The sequence below is a fragment of the Epinephelus moara genome, chromosome 22, assembly GCF_006386435.1.
Source record: "Epinephelus moara isolate mb chromosome 22, YSFRI_EMoa_1.0, whole genome shotgun sequence".
Classification (NCBI taxonomy): Eukaryota; Metazoa; Chordata; class Actinopteri; order Perciformes; family Serranidae; genus Epinephelus; species Epinephelus moara.
Window position 1 is genome coordinate 40845037 of NC_065527.1, and position 22533 is coordinate 40867569.

A 22533-nucleotide genomic window follows, 5' to 3' on the forward strand; every position below is an offset into this window, starting at 1 on the left:
GATATTATACTTCTTACTCCACTACATATATCTGCCACTTATTACAACTTTACAGTTTAAGATTTTAGCAACAACTTTTAAAATTCTGCTCACATGTTAATTTAACAGTAATGAATAGCAAAATTATTAGTATAGCACTGAATATTACATTCTGAGAGGGGAAATCATTTTTCAATGTGTGCCTTTACTTTTTGTATACTGTATTTCTAGAATTGTCTGTATTTTTACTTCAGTAAAAAGCGCTCAGGACTTTTATCTCTGTACATTGACTTTCTTTATAGTGTCGCATTTCTATCTTTACTTAGGTATGTAAATACTTATTCCATCACTTTTATGACTTTCATGACAATAATAATAATAAAGTTACTCAATAAACACCTGTCAGTAGCCTACTTTCTACCAGGGGTCGGACTTTTATTTTGAAATTAGAGCAGCGTTTACGTTTCTTTCAAACCCGGAAGTGGGTGACGTCTTTGGGCTGCAAGTGTTGTTGCACAGCTGCTACCATTTAATAAGCTAATTATTGATCTGTAAGTGGTGTCACTGCATTGTTTGTGAGGGAAAACGTGCATGTGAAGTTGTTTTACAGAAAGGCTCGCTAACATTTGGTGAGTGTTACAAAATATGTGTTACGAAGTCAAGCAAAGTCAAGCTGGAGCTAAACGTTAGCTAGCAACTCACAACAACTCAACAGCCTGTAGACTGAATTCACAAGTACAACGTGAACTTCCTGTGTTTTAAGTCTTTAGTTTTTATACTGAAACTCATCAGTTTTAAATTAACACACTTGACGATTACTGCCATCTCCATCAAGGGGTAACTAGTTAGCTAGCTACTCTGCTAAACGCACTACAGGTACATTTAGTGATACAGAGATGAAAAGTAAAGTAAAGATTATCACATGAAACAATACCAGCATGGAGTGTATTAATATGAACTGACACAATCACTTTCTATGTAGTCATCAAGTTAACTGTTTGAAAGTCCAACTGGTTTTAAAACTGTTCACTTAATTGTATCTCTCATTTTGCCCATTTTTATTTGTTAATTAGACAGATTTATTATATATCATAACAGTTAAAGAGAGGATTGTTTCCACTTGATATTAACACTGGAGCTATTAAATGTGAAGATTAATATAATTTTTTAAATGTAATAGTTTGTGATTTTGGACTGTCAATTAGCGTATTATTTTTATTATTGATTCATTAATTTAGTCTGTAAAATTTCATTAAAATATAAACAAAAATTTCCATCTGTTTCCTAAAGCTCAAATTGATATAGTCAAATTGCTTTTTTTTTTTTTTTTTGTCTGACCAACAGTCCAAAATGTAAAGATATTTAATGTACAATAATTTGACAGTAAGTTAAGCAGTAAATCATCACATCTGAGCAGCAGGAACCAGCAAATGTTTGGTGTCTTTGCTAAAAGAACTGACTAATTGATAAATCGACTGACTTTTTTTTCCAGACAAAACAATTTGACCTGGAGACCATGGATGTTTTTAATTTCGTCTAACACTTAATAGATGAAATGACTGAGCAAAAATAATCAACAGATTAATAGATAATGAGTGTAAAGTGCTTTGTTTGATCAGTCAGCCCAAATTATAAGTAATTGTATAAAAATGTAATTAACTTTGGCATCAAGAGTCTTGTCTTCCTGTAAATTATATTGAGCAGGAGCTGAGGGTTGAGGGCTGATGGATGCAAATATTCTTGAGGGACTGTGAGTACGCAGCCTGCAGGTGGAGAGAGGGAGCAGAGAAAAATGCAAACAAGTAATGAAAGCAGTGTAGCAGCTGTAGGAGGCAGTGATGTCAGCAGACTGAGCAGCAAAACTTTTAGAAGTGGGGGAATGAACTTCAGCACTGAAGTAGTCTGTCTGAACCACAGCCTGCGGGCATTGCTTCATGTAAAAGATTCTTGTTTAGTAGGCTCCACCGCTACACTTCTATCGGTTTATTAAGTCATGGGATTGATGTGAGGACGAACTTCCTTCAGTTCATGGTAGAATGCTGTGCTCTCTTCTGTTCCAGCAGTGTGGATCCATCTGGATGTTGAGTGCGCGGGCTCTGTTTGGGATCGGCTTCCTGGTGACCTCAAGGGCCACGGCAGTTCTCGCTCAGACAGGGACATGCCCGCTGTATGCTGCAGCTAACAACCACAAGAAGGACTGTTTCAGTAGCAGACCAGCTTCCACCATGGCCCAGACCATCAAGTATCTCGGGTAAAGTTTTATTTCTTGTACACAGACACAGAATTTACACACTAAATCCATTTACAGACTGAGTGTGTGTGTGTGTGTGTGTGTGTGTATAGACTGTCCAAACTGACCTGTAGATGCTCCACAGGCAGGAGGAGGCGCAGCACATTGACGAGGAACTCTTCAGTGAGTACGGCTTCAGCGTGGATCAGCTGATGGAGCTGGCTGGACTCAGCTGTGCCACAGCCATCTCCAGGGTGAGATGTCAACCAGGGCTCTTATTTTGAAATAACTTTATTTGTACAGCACCTTTTGTACAAGTCTGTGCAGTTCAAAGTATTTTACAAGCATCTGATAAAGAACAATGGGAGACTAATGCACAAGACAATAAAAACAACAACAGCAACAACAACAACCAATTTGGCATTATAATTGATTAATGTCAGCGATATATAATCCATTCCTCCAAAAAACAGCCTGATCTTATTAGTGTTTTTTCAATGAACCTTAAAGACCTTTCAGATATCAGGTATATTTGCTACAGAAGTCACGCTGTGTTTCAGAAGCCAGGTTTTGCATTTACAGTAAACGGGTATGTCTGGATCAGATTACATCCTGAAGAGGGGAATAATCTGATTACTTTCTTCATCTTCTGACTCTACATCACTAGAAGCATGGAAAGAAAAGCCTCTTTTCCTTGTCATATACCAGTTGTGGTGTGGTGCTGTATAGATTTTTTTCTGTCTGTTTTTTCCTGCAGGCGTATCCTATTACTTCCCTGGTGAAGGCCAGACCTTCTCTGCTGGTGATTTGTGGACCAGGTAACAACGGAGGCGACGGCCTGGTCTGTGCCCGACATCTTAAACTCTTTGTGAGTGGCCTTTACTTTGGTGACTGTCAGATCTCTCTGCAGCAGTGGCGCACCGTAACTAAGAATATACACATCCTCAAACACTGTACTTACTAGGGTTGGGTACCGAAACTCGGTACTTTTTGTACTTGGTACCGATTCACGTCGGTACTACCGAGTACTGATTGACTTAAAATGAATCGGTGCCAAATTTCGGTACTTGAGGTGGAGGCGGTGCGAGAGTGCATGACTCACACCTCAGACTCAGCAACAATGGCGACAAAAAAATGTGCAGACAAAAGTTAACGTGCAGCAATGTTCCTAAATTTTCTCAATAAAATGTTGAAACTGAGAAGTTTAGACTATGGGCCCGAACGACACATAGTGCATCCAAATTCACACCCTTTCTTCTCTGTGGATTTTTTCCGCGACCGTGCGTCATAGCGAGAAGCCACGCAGCGGAACTGTAGCTTTCCGACAAGGCCGCTTGTCGGTAATCCAATGTTTTCACAGCGACAAACAATGATAAAGTTACAATAAAATGATGTATAACAGAGCTTTCATACAGCTTTGCACACACATTACTGTTGGATGGATTACTCGCGAACGCAGGCTCACACAGAAATGCCACGCATATCACATGAAAGCGCAGGACCACACACATCATTGCGCTGTCATCCCATCACGCTAGAAATCCAGATCAATTGTCTACAAAATAAAAACCTGACAAATTTCTTTACAATCCATTATACAGATCTTGTTATCAGTCACTTCATATAGTGAGGAGTATCGTGTCTTACCACGTCTTTGGTTTGCGTATGTTTCTCCCTGTCTATCCACATTTGTAGTCCGGCTTTCAAGATGCAAATATCTCCATATTGTCCAGTTGACACTCCATCAAACTTTGTATGACAAGACAAGCGCACTTCACCTTTGCGCACCCAGACAACTGCAGCCTAATTATGCATGCTGACAGGGCCGTAGTTGCCATATATATTGAGGGGGACACGTGTCCCCCACACCAATGCCCAAAATGTCCCCCCAATATATAACTAAAACTGAAAAACAAATATTATCCGGTACCGTATCGGTTCAATTATGAACGGTACCCAACCCTAGTACTTACACTGTAATACAATATTGGGTTATTTGGACTTACTTGAGTATTGCTATTTCATGGTACAATTTTACTTCTACTCCACTGCAGTTATTTAATAGTTATAGCTACTAGTTACTCTGCAAATGGTTTTTCATACAAGACATATGATTAGTTTTTAAAACTTGCATTGTTAATAATAATTTAGTTAATTTTGCATCAGTCAGACATCTTTTACAGTAAAACCTCAGTACCTCGCAATTCATTATAAACAATACAGTCATCTTAAAAAAGATTTTAAATATGTAAAAATAAAATTCAGAGGTACTTATTGAAGGAGCTGTCTGCAACATTCAAAGCATACAGTATCTGTGATTCACAGTCTGAGCCGAGATTGTCTGTACACGACTCTCAACATGGAGGTGTCTGAGCTGGTGGCTAGCAGCTAATGGTGCTAACTTAACAATGCTAACAATGGCAACGGTGCTGACAGAGCTAACTATGTTAACCTGGCGAGTACCGAGGGTGGGTGCTACGTTTCTGCTGCGTTATCATTGGTAAACGCCATGTGAGCCCAGTGTAGAGCGGCGTCGATTAGCTAGCCAGTGGGATACGCACACGGGGACTCACATTCACTAACATGCACATACAGCCAGACCATCTACTACAACAAAGAACAGAGAAGGTTGTATTACAGGTTGAGGTTATTGCTTATTAAACTGCCCAACACTGTATGAAGTTGTTAGCTCTAACAACCAGCTACAAAAATGTCATGATAGGTATTATTTTCTTTAGTTTCAGGACTTTAAATGCAGGACTTCCATCTTTTTTTTTTTACAATGAGATATTACAACTTTTACTGAAGGAAAGGATCCTACAGGATACTTGTTCCACCCCTGCTGCACAACATTTGTGTATTTGGCAAGATTCTGACTTCAGGCAGTTAAGTTGCAGAACAGAAGGCCATTTAAGGGCAGCGTTTGCTAAATGAATCCTCCAGTGGCAGCTTTGAATCAGTCTGAAGGCATTCTTTACCCTTTCACTTTTATTAAAGCCGTCTGTGCGGAGGAGAGGTTAACTTTGCCTGCTCAAACTTGTGGCTTTAAAATGTTAAACTATGAAGAATGTCTTCTGTCACTCTGTGTGCTGTTGCAGGGTTACGAGCCCACCATCCTGTATCCGAAGAGGCCAAACAAGCCTCTGTTCCAGGGCCTGACCACACAGTGCCAGAAAATGGAGATCCCTTTCTTGACTGAGATGCCTGAGGTTTGGCATTAATCAATTATGCAGCAGTGTGATCCACGGTGGTGAAGAAAATGCTTCTGCATTTTGTGTCTATGAATGTGCATTTCATTTCAAGCTCTGCAAGTATTGTATCACACATGATTAGATCTCAATTAATGAGACTGCAGTTCAGAGTAGATGGAGCCTAAATTATCCCTGTGGGAGGATTTGGGTCAGAGTTTTTATTGCAGCAGACAACAGTCAATAATATACTTGATAACTAATGAGTCATTTACTGATGCTTTCAGGTTATACACATGCAGTTTGTGCCAGTGAAATGTTGATGTTTGTTGCTCTTTTAAGGCAATGTAAAAAAAACCAACAACAATGTTTCTGTAAAATATTGATTTCCCAGGCTGGAGTGATTGATGAGGCTTACAACCTGGTGATAGATGCCATCTTCGGCTTCAGCTTTAAGGGGGCTGTGCGAGAGCCTTTTGGTTCCATCCTAGACGTGCTGAGGAAGACGACAGCCCCCGTAGCCAGCATCGACATCCCCTCAGGTCAGCCCTCACACACTCAGCACTCCCCAAGGAGAGGAATTTGGATTTCCACTAAATAAAAATGCACTTGTTACCGTGTTGGTGAATTTTAATCTTACCCATTATATGAATGGGAGCATTTAGTTATGTAAAATGCCAAGATTTGGCAAATCTTTCATGGGCGCAACCCACATACTCGGCTCTGCTGCTCATCCCACAAACTCAGCTCTGCTGCTCATCCCACAAATGCATGTTCCTTACAAATGTGGCACCATTTAAAAGGGAAGTAAACAGGCTCTCCAACGGTATATGACTTATTGCCAAGAAGCATTGTTACAACAAAGAAATAATCCACCAAACACAGATTTCCTTACTTTTTGTGCTTAGTTTAGTATTGGGTGGGACTGCAGATCTTGTGTTGGAAGGTAATTGGTCATATGTGTGGGTGGCGGGGCGGGTGCGGTATCGCACATTGCAATTCCGGTTTGGGAGCAGATCTTAAAAATCAGACTGTACAGGACTCTGGTGTGGAGTATAGACGTATTTTCAGATGTTTCGCTGGCATCTCTGCAGGCTGAACTGCCAACTCCATCAAAAGCACAGCGCTCGACTTCAGCCCATTACAGACAGTATAGGTTGCTGCAGTAGTGGGTTAGTCACATGTCACATTAAATCAAACAACGCTTGCTGTGATTGGCTGCCAGAAAACCATACAAATACTAATGTTTTCCTAGATGTGGGTACAAGAAGGCTTGAATGCAAGTATCGTTTGTCTGGAGAAGTTTGATGCTACTTGGTACTGGGTTATTTCAGTCGATACCTTAAAGGTTTGAGTACCGATACGGATACTCTGTTCTGGACTCATGCATTTCTCTGACTTTTGTCCCTCATCTGGTCTCTACCGTGTGTGTCTCTCACACACTCCAGTCATCAAAGGCGTCTGGGTCCACTTTCATTTTGCAAATAAGGGGATGGCATCGTCCCCTTTTAATCGCCTATTGCTTAGAAGTCTTGATGGTTTAAAAATCCTGGTGCCTAAGATATCAAATGTTCAATATGGTCTTTTTTTTATCCAAATGTATCAGCTATTCGGTGAGTAGAATCGTTCAACAATCACAGTTAGCTGTGGTGGAGGGGGTTTGACTTTATATCATTGCTTCTATTCATCTGTGTGTGACCAGCGTAGAATTTCTTGAAAATCAATCACTGGACTTGCATGTAATTGGCTGTTCATGCTCCCAAACGGAAGAGTCCCATCGATTTTGGTGACCCTTTGACTTTTCCTGTAGTGCTAACATAAGACCAAACCTTCTGCACCAAGATATTTTCAAAACTAATGACCTGATTGTCACTTCTACAGCTGAGAATATTTAGTCACAAGAAGAAGAAGAAGCAGCCTGTTGTGGATCGTGACATCCTGTTTGTTTTTGTTTTTGTCAAAGGTTGGGACGTGGAGCAGGGCAGTGCAGATGGACTGCAGCCCGACATGCTCATCTCTCTCACCGCTCCTAAGAAGTCTGCCTCCTTGTTCAGAGGACGATACCACTTCCTGGGAGGCCGGTTTGTGCCACCGGGTCTAGAGAGGAAGTACCAGCTGAACCTGCCTCAGTATCCTGGCACAGACTGCGTGTTACAACTGTAGATGTACTGAAGGTTTGATGAGAGGATGGGTGTCCTCTTTAAAGGAATAGTTAAACATTTTGGGAAATAATTCTTACCCACTTTTTTCCAAGAGTCAGATGATTAAGATTAATTTATTTTTGTGTCATAATTACAGAGCTGGAGTCTGGAGGTAATAGCCTAGCTTAGCATAAGGACTGGAAACAAAGGAAACAGCTAGCCTGGCACTTCTAAATCTCACAAATTAAAGTGGAAATAGACAGTTTTCTTGCTTTAACTAAATGTTTATTGCACACTGTAAGAGCTATAGAATAATGACACGATCTGTACTTAGATTGGTTTCCCATAAGCCTTGCTGCCACCAGATACGATCTCCCGGGAAAAAGAAGCCTCCATTTCCGGCATAAAGGAAGTGGGTTAACCACTGTGCAACCAAAACAGGAAGAGGATAGTGCTTTTGTTTTCCCCTGTAGATCTCAGTTATTTAAGTTACTTGCAGTTAGTATCCCTAGTAGCCTGAAAATAGCAGACAGTGGAACAATAGAAGTCACTGTGGAAAAACAAATTGCAGTGTGTCCTGTATTGTTAGTAGTGTTTAGGCTTTGAGGAAAACAGAAAGTTCAGTTCAGTTGTCTTTGCAACAGCAGTGCCAACAACAAAATAATAAACAGACAGGAATGTGAAATTGACAGTTTGTAGTTGTACAGGATGTTATGTGCTGTAAGAATTTTGATGTCCTGACTCCGACTGTACTTAACACACAGACTTGAGAGAGGTTTCAGCCCTCAAATCTAAAGGCCTAGATACACCAAACCAACATCAAAGAACTAGTGGTGACTAAGGCTGACTGTTGTATCATCTCACACTGCCTGTGTCTCAACCAAAAAGTTGCACCTGAACACATTGCAAAGACGACAGCCAACGACCAACTAGCACTGATGTTCTGTGCCTGCGTGAGAGGAAACATCTCTCCATACAGTTTCTGCTAAAGAGCTCAACTGCTAAAAAATGAGTCTCACCTAATGTAACACGTTTGTTTCGATCTAACGCCCTCTTGACCTAAGCCGTATGTTTGGCCTGAGCTGAACTGCCAATCAGAGTCATTTCATTCACTGACGAGCTTTGCTGGCTCCCACGCAGATTCAACATGCTGAATTGACCAAAAAGGGCCAACACGTCACAAAAACTAGTTTGACAGATTGTCATTGATGGCCCAGCATTCACCAATGGGCGACTGACGGCTTGGTGTGTCAGGGCCCTAACCTTTACAGAGAAATAAAATCAGTGTTTTTTCCCTAAAGGTTGAACTATTCCTTTTAATCTGGGAATGTCATTGGTTCCCATCGAGTGGATGGTGGTGGCTGTTCATCCAATAAGGTGTTATAATTAATAGCTCTCTGGACGATTTTGTTTTCATGTTGAAGCACAAAGCTTTAAGGTGGTGGTTGCTTCAGCTACATGAAAATAATAATAAAAAAAAGATCGACTGTTGTCTGCATTGTTATTATTTCTGTAACAACAGGCATCTGTTTCAGCTCTGAAACAGTCATCAGACGAATCAACAACATTTCTGTGACATGCATCAACAGAAGACTTCATCTCCATCATGTGCTTTTTCACTTTTTATTAGTACACCTTAAGATTTCATTGAATGTTCAACTAGCAACTTGAAAGACAGTCTATCATAGTCCATCACATTCTATTTTTAGAAATTACCATACACGTGTGTTGCATTATTCATACATTGGGTGGTGATGATTTAGTAAAAAGCTTTCTTTTACAATCAGCCTCATGGCGCCCATAGTACCACTTCCCTTTTATATAAATGTGTGACTACATATACTTAAAGAAATACTGCATGTACAGTATATGCTCTGGACAATGTGGCTCATTAATGCATAATGGTTCGTCAAATAAGTGCAGGACATGCTTTTGCAGCGCAGGATATTATATACAGTGCTGGTACCATGCTCTCTTTGTATGTCATATCCATGTGGGATATTTGCCAAGGAAAAGGTAAAATGGAGGCTCGAGATGAAGAGGGGTTTTTCCTCCAAGTTGTCTACATGCAGGTCAGAGGGTGGAAGGATGTTTTCTGTCCACGGAGGAAACCTGAAGATGAAGACAATACGTGTTAATGGATTAAATGGCAGTGATTCAAAACCTCTGTTTTTATAGAAAATCCAGTTCATTAATAAACACTGGAACCGTCTAAAATACACACTAAGTTGACAGAGGTGCACTTAACCAAAGCTAATGTAAGAACTAAGTGGCAAAAGAAGGTTATGATGTTCAGTTTTTGTTGAAACTGTATAAAACAGTGTTATATGGTTCAAATATTTAGTCTGCCCTCATTGATATGCTATATGGTAATGGCATGGGGTAAATATTAGAAACTAAATGGCTTCAAAAAATAGTTTCAACAAAAATCTGTATATGAAAACCACCAGGGCAGATGTGTGATACAATAGTTTGAGGAAGCTGTGCCTAAAAAACAGCAATTTGACATATGGCAGCTGCTCAGTAAATTGATAGAATTAGGGCTGGGTATACATTTGAGATCAGGTACAAGAGTTTTGGTACTGAAAATTATATGTCATACTGAGATTCTTTTAAAGTCTTTTAGATTTATACAACACCCTTTTTTCATTTAACACAGGAGGAAAGGAAAACGCTGCCTGAACACAAGCAGCAGCACAATAACGTTGCCTAAATGTATTCATCATTTAATTTAATGTACAATCTAACCAGGAAGTCTCAAGCCTTCTGACTACACCAGGTTTGGAGTAGTTAGAAGAATACGCTGACATTGTTGGGACTTATCTTGTCTAAACGGTAAATGTAAAGCTGTAGCCAGCAGCCTGCTAGCTTAGCACAAAGGTTGAAAACAGATGGAACAGCTGAAGCTAACTTATTATATCTCGTACAAACTGAGGTGTAGAAATTTCACATTTATCTTATCTACCTCTCTGCAAGAAAACAAATAAGCTTATTTTCCAAAAGAAATGTTCAACAACTTGAACTGATCAAAGAATGAGTGGATGAATGTGAGCGAGTAGTCAATGCCAGCTTTTGGTCCTTGATGGTTTTCAATGGAATTGCATTGCCAGGCAACAGCTTAGGTCCATCTTTACAGCTGATGTCATTCACATAGAGACAGAGCGCAATGCATCACACTCTGAAAACCACACCTGCCTGCTATGCAGCCAAGAGCTGAAACACCAACAAAAGCTAGCTACACACAGTAGATTTCAGCAAGTCAAAGGATTGTATTAGCCATAGATATATATACGTATGCATGTAGACAAATATACGTAGGCATATACACCGATCAGCCAAAACATTAAAACCACTGACAGGTGAAGTGAACAACACTGATCATCTTGTTACAATGCAGCATTCTGTTGGGAAATCTGGGGTTTGGACATTTGTGTGGATGCCACACCAGTGCAGACCAGGCACCCCCCATTATGGCAACAGCACTCCCCAGTAGCTATGGCCCCCCTGGGACATTCTGGTACCCTACCTCACAACCCATAGGACTCAAAAGATCTGATGGTAGCGCCCTGATGCCAGACACCAAAGGACACCCTCCAGAGGTCCAGTGTCCATGCCTTGACAGGTCAGAGCCAAGTCTGGTCCAAGGAGGACTCACCATAGATCTAGGATACCTCTGGAGTACCAGCGCGTCCCTCAAATGTTTGATCAGAGTGGGATCTGGGGTATTTAGAGGCCAGGTAGACGCCTTGAGCTTTCTGTCACATTCCTCAGGTCATTCCTGAGCAGTTTTTGTGGCATGGCATGATGCACTGTCCTGCTGGGGGGGCACTGCCATTGACAAGTGTTGTTGTTTAAAATGAATGTAGGTTGTCGTTAACCATTTAGCACTTGTGTCTGCTATGGTGTTCAGGTGGGTGGAGCACGTCAGGTAGCATCTACATGAATGCCAGGACCCAAGGTTTCCCAGCAGAACACTGCACTGTAACAAGATGATCAGTGTTAATCACTTCACCCACCAGTGGTTTTAATGTTTTGGTTAATTGATGTATATACGTATCTATATAGACAAATACAAATAGGTATATATGTTTCTGTAACTATGATATTAGCACCCTATGTTCACCAGAGAGGAAAAGGTGTATTGACAAACTAAATATTCTCATTTGATCTCAGTGTTATTTAACTGATGATCAAAACCAGGCTTTGCATAGCTTAGTTAGCTCTTACTTCTACAGTCTGTCTGGCCAAAATAGCATAGGCCTAATGCTTGCTGCACATGTAAAACTGGGCACACTGAATGTCAGGATCGCACAGATTTTCCTTATCTTCCTGCTGATTCCTCACGTCTTATTGCCTAAAAGACGTTTTTTCGGGTCAGCAGCTTATTAAAACTCAAGTCTAAGCTTTTTATCATGTTAGCAGTGCATCCCACCACACAGCAGCATTCAGGCATTTTTCTGTTGTCTGCTAATTGATTTTAATGACAAGGAGGCACCTTCATACAATACAAAGTCAATGGACAGCAATGAATTGCTTTCTCCTCTGGTGGGGGCGGGGCTCAAATGCGCTCTGTCTCTATACACTGTAAAACATTTCAACAGGAAATTGGACCCATTTAGATTGTTTGTGTTGTCAAGTTTGAAATGGTTGATATGTACACAGCTTAGAGGGGACCAAACAAATGTAGAATTTTCAATACCCAGCCCCAGACAGGACTGATAACAAGTGGGAATGATGCTGCTCACATCACAAACATACCTGTGCTATTCTCCGACCTGCACCCCTGCACAGTTATCTTTACTTTCCGAGGCTATAGCTAAATATTCAGCATTTCTAGAAGGAGAAAGAAAAAACAATGTCATAAAACAATGTTAAACTTTTTTACTTTAGAACAATGAAAACATGGGTGAAAAATGCAAAAACAAAACATCACAGCTTTGGTTGTGTGACAGGTTTTTGTTCCTTTTTGACTTACAGGAGGGAGGGTTTGGTTTTTACTAGGGAGGAGGATGACAAGACGAAAACATGACAAGTAGACGGAGGGAGCGTGAGACAAAGAGACACAGGTGAAAACACACACACAAACACAATGGAAACACTGATAATCTTAAAAATAAGTAGGTTAGAGAACAGTGCAAGAGAGAAATACGAACCAAAGAGAGGATGTAACAAAGTAAAAGTTTAAATTGTAGACTTGACTTCAGCGATAGAGTATGAAGAAAATAAGGCAGCATTCATGGGGAAATGCACACTTTTCAAAGCATCATTTTCACACCAAATGTCTAAGAGTTGGAGTACAACAATAACTATGATTCCACTGGACACTTATTGGCTTTGAATGCTTGTGTAACTGGGTCTTACGAGTTAATGAATTGTGTGCTCAAGCTTTACAAGCATAGAGCCTGACCGATATATCAGTACTTGCGTATGTGCTGGCCAGTAAGTTACACAAAATTGTAATGTGTAATTTTAGTTACCAAATTTAAGGAAGGAAAAATGGTTGCTTATGTCATGTGTCCATGTTAAAAACTAATAATGGCTGATATACCGTTACTGGATTTTTTTTACTCTCAAAAATCTAAGCAGGTATTTGCCTTAAAAAATCCAGCAGTTGTGGGCTCTACAACACACACACCTGATATTGGATAAAAACCTTGTATCTCCAAAGCGTCTCCTTTTGAAGAGCTGGGAAATGCAGCCGTTTTTAGTTTGACCAAACATTTTTTTGGCTAAAGTTGTTGAAAGGTTTGCATTAGTCAAAGACAGAATTTTCTTATGCAGTGTTGTCCTTTCAATCAAACTAAAAACCAAAACTGGAGTTACAAGGTTTTCATGTATGTACATACTGCACATACAGTTGTACGTGATAAAAACACTTACGCTGCTTCTCGTAATGCTTCCTCCCCAGCTGCTGCTATTTTCCTGTAGCAGTATATCATCTCTATGAGGAGCCAGACCTGCAGGCCAATGATGGACACGTACATCATCACCTCGGACACGATGGAAGCTGTTCCTCTGGTCGCTGCACACGTGAAAACAAGGAAGGCGAGAAATTAGACAAACACCAAAGAGGCAACCTGACAAAGCAGAAATTCTAGAAAATCTGGAATTCAGCCCTTATCAAGAGAAGTCCAATCTACATCTGGTGGGATTTCTTTCAGTAAGTGTGACTACGATGTTTTAAGAATGTTGTCTGATCAACTGCATTATATTAGGAGTCCTCTCTGTGATATTCTACATGTTACCTGTGAATTTGGTCATTTAAAACTGTTAGGTTTGTTGTTCTATCTCAAACTCAATATTTCTAAAAGAACTGATGCTTACTGGGACTGTATCCTGACTGTTGTAGTCAAAGTGGACAATAAAACCACAGTGAGACTCCAGGCACTGTGATAATACATGGGAGTTCTGTCTTGCTATTTCTGAAGAGTTATTTTAGCTATGCACATAACCTGAGTCTTAGCATTTTTATGGTAAAATCACGTTTGCATCAAATTAAAAGGAACCATCATCTCATTCCTACGTACATTATGGTCTTATAGTCTTGCAATATGCACAGTGATAAAGAATGTACCATCTAATATGGAGCATATGCTGACAGAAACTGTACATAATATAAGGAGTGGCACCTACTGTTTATGTATTACTTTAAACCCTCCATATTAATGTGGAGTGCCCTTATTACCTGTGAGTGTGACTTTTTACATAGTGACAATCCATATTAAGTGGTTGATGATATGATATCTTATTAAAATGCACATACGACAGTTTGCATCATATCCAACGAATTAGAGCCCCGTGAATTATGTTGTCACATTACATCATAATGAAAAGTTACATGGGTTAGATTTAGGAAAACAAGGTTACATAGCTTAGGTTTAGGAAAAGAAACATGGTTGGGTGTCATCACATTACGTATTTAACGTAAAGTTACATATAGGTTAAGGAAAGTAAAGTTCCATTGGGAAAGTATAAGAAAAGACACTTTTTTGGGTGTTGCAAGTTACGTCCTTTACATGAAGTTCCATAGGTTAGGTTTGGGCTAGTTAAGCTACGTTGGTAAAGTTTAGGAAACATAGTGACGACATACACCGATCAAGTGAAGTAAATAACATTGATCATTTTGTTACAATGCAATGTTCTGCTGAGAAAGTTCTTATATTCATGTGGATACCACTTGACACACTCAACCCACCAAAACACTACTGCAGATCAAGTACCCCCCTTCATACCAACGACACTTCCCGAATGCAATACCTCCCCCCAACAGGACCATGCCATGCCACCCTGCAAAAACTTGTCAGGAATGGCCCGAGGAACATGACAAAGAGCTCAAAGCCTCAATCTGGCCTTGAAATTCCCCAAATCCAAATCTGATCATGCATACGTGGGACACACGAGCACCCCACCTTGTTACCAACAGGACTCAAAGGATCTGCTGTCAAGTCCCCAGTCCCAGACACTCCCCACAGGTCCTGTGTCCACGCCTCGGCAGGTCAGAGACAGGTCCAATCCAAGAGGCCCCACCATTAATCGGGGGTACCTCTGAGGTACTGGCATGTCCCATGAATGCTCAATCAGATTGAGCTCTGGATTATGATGCCTTGAACTTGTCCTACTGGGGGGGCCACTGCCATTTGGAAAAGCTGTTACCATGAGGGGGTGTGCTCGGTCTGCAACAGTGTTTGGGTTGGTGGAGTGTGTCAAGTGGCATCCACATGAATGCCAGGACCAAAAGTTTCCTAGCAGAACATTGCACTGCACTGTGACACTGGCTGATGGGTGTAGATTAAAATAACTCAACAATTCACTTGGTTTCACACAGGCAATAACCACTGATCACCTGAAGGAAAGTCCTGTGTTTGTTTGACCCATCTATCACCCCAACCTGCCTCCTGATGCAGACTTTCTCTCTTTATACAACTTCCTTCTTTACTCCTGTCAGTACATTGCTCATGTGATTGCAGCCTTCCCGATTACATGGATTATAAGAGTTCAACAATGAGTACAAACAATGTATAGACAAAAGTAATCCCTATCAATCATCACTTAGGACCCACAATAAGTGTATGATGGTGTATTATCTGCCTGTATTTTCTTGATTTCTTTTGCTATGTTCAGGATGTTCCTGGGTACAACACGTAGGTGAGGTCAGAACTTGATTAAAGGTAGTGACCATATGCCACACTGTAAGCAGATTGCATTCACGAGGAAGCTACAAAAATAAGGGACACAACACCAAAATAACATGCAAATATAGCGAGGCGAAACACAGAAGAAGACTAAATCTGGAATTGGCTTTCACTGTCACTTTCGCTGGTGATACTGTTTATGAACAGTAACCGATAATACCTGCCTGGTATACCCTCACCTTGTCCAGGCTATGTTCTCAAATCCTACTACTAGTGTGCTCTTATCACAGACAAAATAGTTGTAGAGCTCTTAAGTTGATTTCATCGTACCTTTAGCCACCACACTGAGGTGGACCACCTTGCTGACGACAGTGTTGTACTCGTAGTTTTCGTAGAAGAGGATTCGGTAGAAGAAGCAGCGGTAGGTGCCCGTGTCGTTGAAGGTCACGTTGAGCAGGTATATAGATGCATCTTGGATGTCGTTGCTCCTCTTACTTCCGTTCCAATCCACACGTTCTGAAAAGTGGTCGTTTTCGATGGTGGGGCCCTCCTCGTTGTAGGTGTAGATCTGGTGCCACAGAGACATCAAGGTTAATCAAAATTCTGCCACGACAGAAAACTCCTACTGTATGGCCTACAGTCAGTATTGTAATGCATTAAATATAATGTGTAAAGCTCTTGAATGTAATGTCCCTTCTTTTTTTTGTGATGATTAATATTTGGCACATGCTATTAACACCGAGGTGTCCTTAGAGAACAATACTATTTACAACTGGGTGTATATTCCTGGGTTTCCTCGCAATGTCAAAATATGATGTATACCCAAACTGGTTTATTCAGCTATTCCACTAACATTTTTGAACACAGTGTCCATTCAGCAGCTTTACACATCCTAAAAAACTGAAAATAATAAGTCTAAAAGTAATAAGCCAGTGTTGTCTCAGAGGGGACCCAATTCCCCAGTCTCCTGTGTTTAAGTCCTATGCTTCACCCATTCATCCACCACATGGACCGTGTAAAACTTTAAACTACATCACCTGATTTTCTGGCAGTACATTTGTGACTTTTTTTTATCGTTAATTTACTACTTAAATCTCAGAATCGTAGGGATGGGTGTATATACAATAGCCAGATAGCTGCAAAGGGACTATTATAATAGTCACTTTGCAGCTAATATAATAATAGACACTCCCTTTGTATCTCCTAGCTCCTTGGACTGTTTCTTGTACTGCTATAAAATGTGACTTCCCAATGAAGGCCTTTTTTAAAATGTTATAGGCTGGCTTTTATTTGAATTTTAATTAATTCTCTGCCATGGGTGCAGACAGGCGTGGGTGGGATGGTGTAAGAGTCAACGAGGAATGGTAATAATAAGAGCAGATGATCCCATGAGTCCCAGAAGCATTCATATCAAGGTTTAAGCTAGAAATGATTGCCATTCTCTCCATATACAATACTCAGGTAATGAAATTGTGTTCCCTCAGTGCTATGGTGTACACAATAATAACAGATACAATTTTTTAAAGTAAAAGAAACATGTACAAAAACAGTAAATCAGGGACGGGCGATTACAAACTTTTTAAATCTGATGAGATAGCGATACTTTTTGTTCCAGTCATTTCCTTTGTCCCATTTCATATTTGCTGAATGTCACAATTCCCTGAGTTGACTGGAGGGTAATTCAGATCACCTGTTGCACATAACACCCTTTCTTAGGGCTTACGAGAGGTAAAAAAATGCACACTAAGGGCATACTGATCTTTCCTCCATCTAATATAGACCTCATGTTAGCAGATATTGTCAGCCACTTGTACTTTAAGATTTCTTTGCTATTTTTTGCCGTCCTGTATGAGGGGGGGCTTTGAGCATTCTGAAATCCAGACGTAGGGATTATCAAAGAACACCTTTCCGGGGCGTCAGTGGCTTAGTGGTAGAGCAGGCGCCCCATGTACAAGGCTGTTGCCGCAGCGGCACGGGTTCGAATCCAGCCTGTGGCCCTTTGCTGCATGTCATCCCCCCCCTTCTCTCTCTCCCCCTTTCATGCTTACTTGTCCTGTCCATTAAAGGCAAAAAATATCTTTAAAAAAAAAAAAGAACACCTTTCCATCAGGTCACCTGCGTCAGGACAGTTCAGAGTATTTTCGTGCAAGAGTTTTTGTTCGCCTAATGATCACGTAGCACCCACTGGCTTTATTTTGTGATTGTGTTTATTGGTTTACTTTCATTGTTAATTATCAAAGACGCATTTGTTAACTATTGAAAACACGTTTGTTTATTGCTGAAGAAGCATTTGTTTCTAGTATTATTACGGAGGAGTTTTTTCATTGTGAGGGCTGTTGTGGAATTTGTTTCTTACAAGAGCAACAACAAGCAATTTGTTTTTATGTGGTTGGGAAATCTGGGGAGTTAGTGCTGCCACACCAGTGCTGCTCATTTCCTAAGTGGGTATATGATTTTTCACATTAATTGTCATTAAAAAAAGAAAAAAGATCATTACACTTACAGGTAAATTACACAACGCATACAGGTCATTGATAACAAATGAATTAGCCGAACTTATTACGGCAGCTTCGTTTTTTCGTTCAGCCTCCTTCTAACTTTCAGACTGTGCTGTTTTTAAATGTTTGAAGAGGTGACTCATGTTGCTGCTGTGCGGTACTTTCTTTCCACAAATAGTGCATCTTGCTGTATTTTTTTTCTACAGGGTGAAAGGTGGCACTACACTATGTTACGATTCCTCGCTGCCATTCTCCCACGTCTGATGAAGAAGTGTGCGACTGTGTGCGGCTGTTCTGTTGGCACATAGGTTTCCCTAGTCATTTGCCAAGAGCCGGCAAAAAATCAGGGCTGCTTTGGCACAAAGATTATACAAAAATACTAATAACGTTTGGAGCTGATGTCGCCATCCATGTTTTGTATATATTCATTTTGTAACTGCTATTTTTTCTAAAGGAATCGATACCAAATGAAGAGCTTGTGAGTATTTAAGTATCAATCCTGCAGAATCAATTCAGCCAGTAAAGCACAAGTAGTATTGACATATAAGGGCTGTCCCAAATCAAAGCTTGAGTGCTGACTATCTGCAATTAATCGAAGGTTCAAGGGGTGTTGGTCGATGCATCTAAAATAACATGACAATTAGACACTTTGTTAGCTTGCAGGCCGCAGTAGCATTAGCTAGAAATTTTTTTTTTTCGCAAACCGGCTGCTTTTACTCAGTTTTTACCAAGTAGAATTGTGATATGCAAGTTTCCTCTGGCATATCTAGCACTTGACTTATTGGGGATCATCTTTTCAAACTATTCCAGATGCTTGACTTTTTCGACATCATGTTAGCGTATTTGTAGATCTGTCACAGTGTGGTCAAACTGGTGTACTCATGAAACTAGGCCTATCACTAAGTTTAATCATCATTTTTTGAGAATAACTGATAATTAATGTTGATGCATAATGAATTATGTTGGATTATTGTTTTTAGGATGGTAGTGTAGAAAAAACGGAGCATTAAAATGCTGATTTGGACATCGATTACCATAGCAACGATCAAAGCTTCAAAGCATTTGGCCCTATAACACATCCCTGTTTGGCCTGAAGTGTCTGTGTCTATCTTTATGTATCTATTTATGTAATACTGTGGGACACTCTTGGATCTTATGGTATATTTTACATAACCATACATGTATATTTCATAAAAATATACACAACATTTCTTTTTTTTTTGGCATTGTTGCCTTTAATGGACAGGACAGGTAAGCGTGAAAGGGGAAGAGAGAGATGGGGGATGAAATGCAGCAAATGGCCACAGGCTGGATTCAAACCCGGGCCACTGCATTTCATTTTATTTGTTGTCTCTATATGAGTACACCATACAAGCAACATTGAGCAGTACTGGAGTGGAGAGTGAGCTATGTCTGGACTCTTGTGTAATCTTTGATCATCAAGGCTAATTTTTGCCAAAAATGTGTTCTGTTCCGCGCAGCTGTTGGCCCAGGGGTGAGATCTGAATTTCCTGTAATATGGACATTGCCAGGTTTTTGACTTTGAGACAAAGAAAGGACTTCGGTTCTGTGCCTGACTCCTGACTGTGTATGAAATAAAATATACAACTCAATTACTCTGCAGACTAGCTCGACCTTTGTAAAACATGAATGAAGATCTTTATTGGAAAGATCTCTGCCTGTTGTTGTTGTTTCTCCGCCACAATACATAGCACTTATGTGTGAATACATTACAGATGTTTTCTATGCCACATAAATAAACATTAACACATTTTTTTTGCTGAAATTCATCACAAAAAACTGAACCTTAAACCTTTTTTGTGTTAGAAAGGGTCTTGGTATAATTTTTGGATACTTTGGACTAGTGTTGTCACAACACTGGAATTTCTAACTTTGACACAATACTGACATTGAGGACATACAATGTAAAAAAAATTTGTAAACATAATAAATATAACAATATATCAGAGAACGGCAGAATGACTGTAGTAAACTTTAACAATAAGAGAGAGTGAGAATATGCAGCTGGCACCAGTGTATTGATACTGCGGAAAATGAGTATTGAAACGGTTTCAAATTTTCAGAATCGATATCTGTTGATAAAACTTTTTTTCACAACATTAATTCAGATAATGCAATACTAAACCATATAAGCAACAACATTATCACAGCATGTACCCCAGAGGGTCCGACACAAGGTCACCACAGCTGTGTGTCATCTCTGGAGCTTTCATAATGATCTCTGTGGTGTAAAATATCACAATCGATTGCATCTGGACCTCACGATGACCTCAGCACCGGGCGCTTTGATGAGATTGAGGGCGTATGTGTGTGTGAGAGAGACAGAGAGACGAGGAGAAGGAGGAGAGCATGAGTGTGTATGCATGCATATATAAATAGCTTGTGTCTTGAGGAATGTAGCCTCGGACAAGTGTGATTTAAGGATGCTTGCACGAGTCATACTCCTTTGGAGGCACAAATGCATCCTGTACTTTACAATGTGCTGTGTCAGTTATATTTTGTGCTGGCATCAGACAGAGAAAGCCTTTAGCAATGACTTGTACTCACATGGACAAAGTCGGCCTCTCCTTTCCCCCTGAAGTACCACTCGACGGTGGCAGAACCCTCCACCTCACTCCTCCTCTTGCAGGAGATGCAGCCCAGTTTGAAACCCTCGCCTGCCACTGCCTCTGTGTCAGAGTCCACCTCTGCACAGGCCCCATGACAATGGTACACTGATAACAAAAAAAGACAGACATTAATGTGGTGGTGGAACATGATGTAGCAACAAATCATGAAAGCTCCAGACAATCAGCTCAACTCACCGAACATGGTGCACAGAAGCAAAAGGAACAGCAGGTGTACTGACGCCATGTCAGCGGATGTCGAGCAGCTGCTTTATTTGATGAGGAGCCTCAAAAAGTAGTAACTCTAACAACAACACTCCTTGTATGGAGCAATAAAAACACTGCTGTTGAAACTTTAAATGAACCTCATGACACTCATAAATCGAGCACCCCCAAGTTTGTTATAATCACACAGATATTTGCAATGGTTTTGTTTGGTTTCATAAGAAGACTGGTGCTTTTATGTTGATAAAAGCTGTGCATCAGTAAAGTGCAGGCTGATGCAATATATGTATCAGGCAGCTACTGTTGCAGCTAAGCATGCATTGTAAAGTGCAATAATGTATCCTCTTTTCTTATACACCTAAATTTGTATGATGTATTAACAGTCCTCAAGCCAGCAACCGCTTTCTGTTGGTTGCTGAATTTATTGCCACAAATTATTGCTGCTTTTGACACAGCCCGTTGATTTATCCCTATTCAACAACATGCATTCAAGTTTTTTTTCTTCTGCTTTTAATTATCAAGAAGCATTTGAAACAATCCAGATATCTGGTGACTCACAGTGCTCCCCTGATCAACACCCTGAGATTTGATTATCTTATTCCCTGAGGTCTTAATGTGAGATGCACAGAGCAATCATTAGACCTGCCTGGGGCCACATGCTCTGCTCTCTTCTGTTGGCAAATACACAAAGACTATGATAAATGTGCGCTTATATGGTGTGCAACATGCAAGCTACTGACTGACCGTCTACAATACACTTAAATGCCAGTGCATATATAATTAAATTGCATGCTCTATGATAATAAATGGCTACCTCTTACAGGCTACACGCTACCAGTATTTAATACAGACCAGTCCAATGGTCTATTGATAATCCTTCATCGGATCTTTGACACCAGAGCCTACTGTCCGAAATAGAGGCCTCCTGTTCTCGTTTCGTCTCGACAAAAACATACACTGTCCTCTCCTGCAATGACAGCCGAGTGTGGAAAGACTTCAATATCACCTATCTGATCACCCCGCGCTCGTGGAAGAGATGCTTCGCTCGTGCGGGCATTGCAGATAAAACTGCGTGAGCGCACGCGAGGGCATACAAAAAAAGCCAGCCCACCAAAAATAAAAAATAAAAAACATAAAACAGATACGGTCCTGTGCCAGATAACGGTGATTTCTCCTACGCCACAGCTACCACAGCGGCACCTCTGTCGCTCCGACCAGAGGATGCTGCAGATACACTGCGGTAAAAAACGGCCGTGCGTGTATGACTGAGCACATCCAGTATGTGACGACTAGTTAAGCTCCTTCCCCACTGCTTTTAAACTGATAGTAGCCTCGCTTTGTCTGGGCGCCACTGTAAGGGCCTCCCCTCGCGTTTATACCACAATTAATGAGTAAAGCTTTTGTGGTGGCTGATATTACGGTGAAATGGCCCTTTAACTGAGCTACGGTGGGGCGGGGCGGTCATATTGATGGCATCTGCCTGTCAACAGAGGGGATGGTCATGTAACGCTAG

The 22533-nt window shown here is 40.6% G+C and overlaps 2 protein-coding genes across 5 annotated transcripts; one reads left to right on the forward strand and one right to left on the reverse strand.

Annotated features, from left to right (window-relative positions):
* The first annotated feature begins 438 nt into the window (after positions 1-438).
* Positions 439-9029, forward strand: naxe (NAD(P)HX epimerase). 4 transcript variants are annotated; one of them, XM_050034340.1, is made up of 7 exons: positions 439-530; positions 2040-2230; positions 2355-2463; positions 2967-3077; positions 5308-5418; positions 5792-5939; positions 7361-9029. In XM_050034340.1, exons 2-7 carry the CDS (start codon positions 2058-2060, stop codon positions 7558-7560), a joined length of 852 nt encoding a protein of 283 aa, XP_049890297.1. In that variant the 5' UTR covers positions 439-530; positions 2040-2057; the 3' UTR covers positions 7561-9029. The 4 variants fall into 4 exon arrangements, with proteins under 4 accessions (XP_049890297.1, XP_049890295.1, XP_049890296.1 ...); XM_050034338.1 differs by having other exon boundaries at positions 451-608; XM_050034339.1 differs by having other exon boundaries at positions 451-608; positions 2043-2230.
* Positions 9030-9147: 118 nt separating this feature from the next.
* Positions 9148-22338, reverse strand: scn1bb (sodium channel, voltage-gated, type I, beta b). Its single transcript, XM_050034345.1, has 6 exons — positions 20994-22338; positions 20737-20903; positions 16001-16238; positions 13419-13560; positions 12297-12371; positions 9148-9650 (listed from the first exon to the last, which is right to left on the reverse strand). The coding sequence occupies exons 1-5, from the start codon at positions 21040-21042 to the stop codon at positions 12302-12304; spliced, it is 666 nt and encodes a 221-aa protein (XP_049890302.1). The 5' UTR covers positions 21043-22338; the 3' UTR covers positions 9148-9650; positions 12297-12301.
* Between the last annotated feature and the right edge of the window lie 195 nt (positions 22339-22533).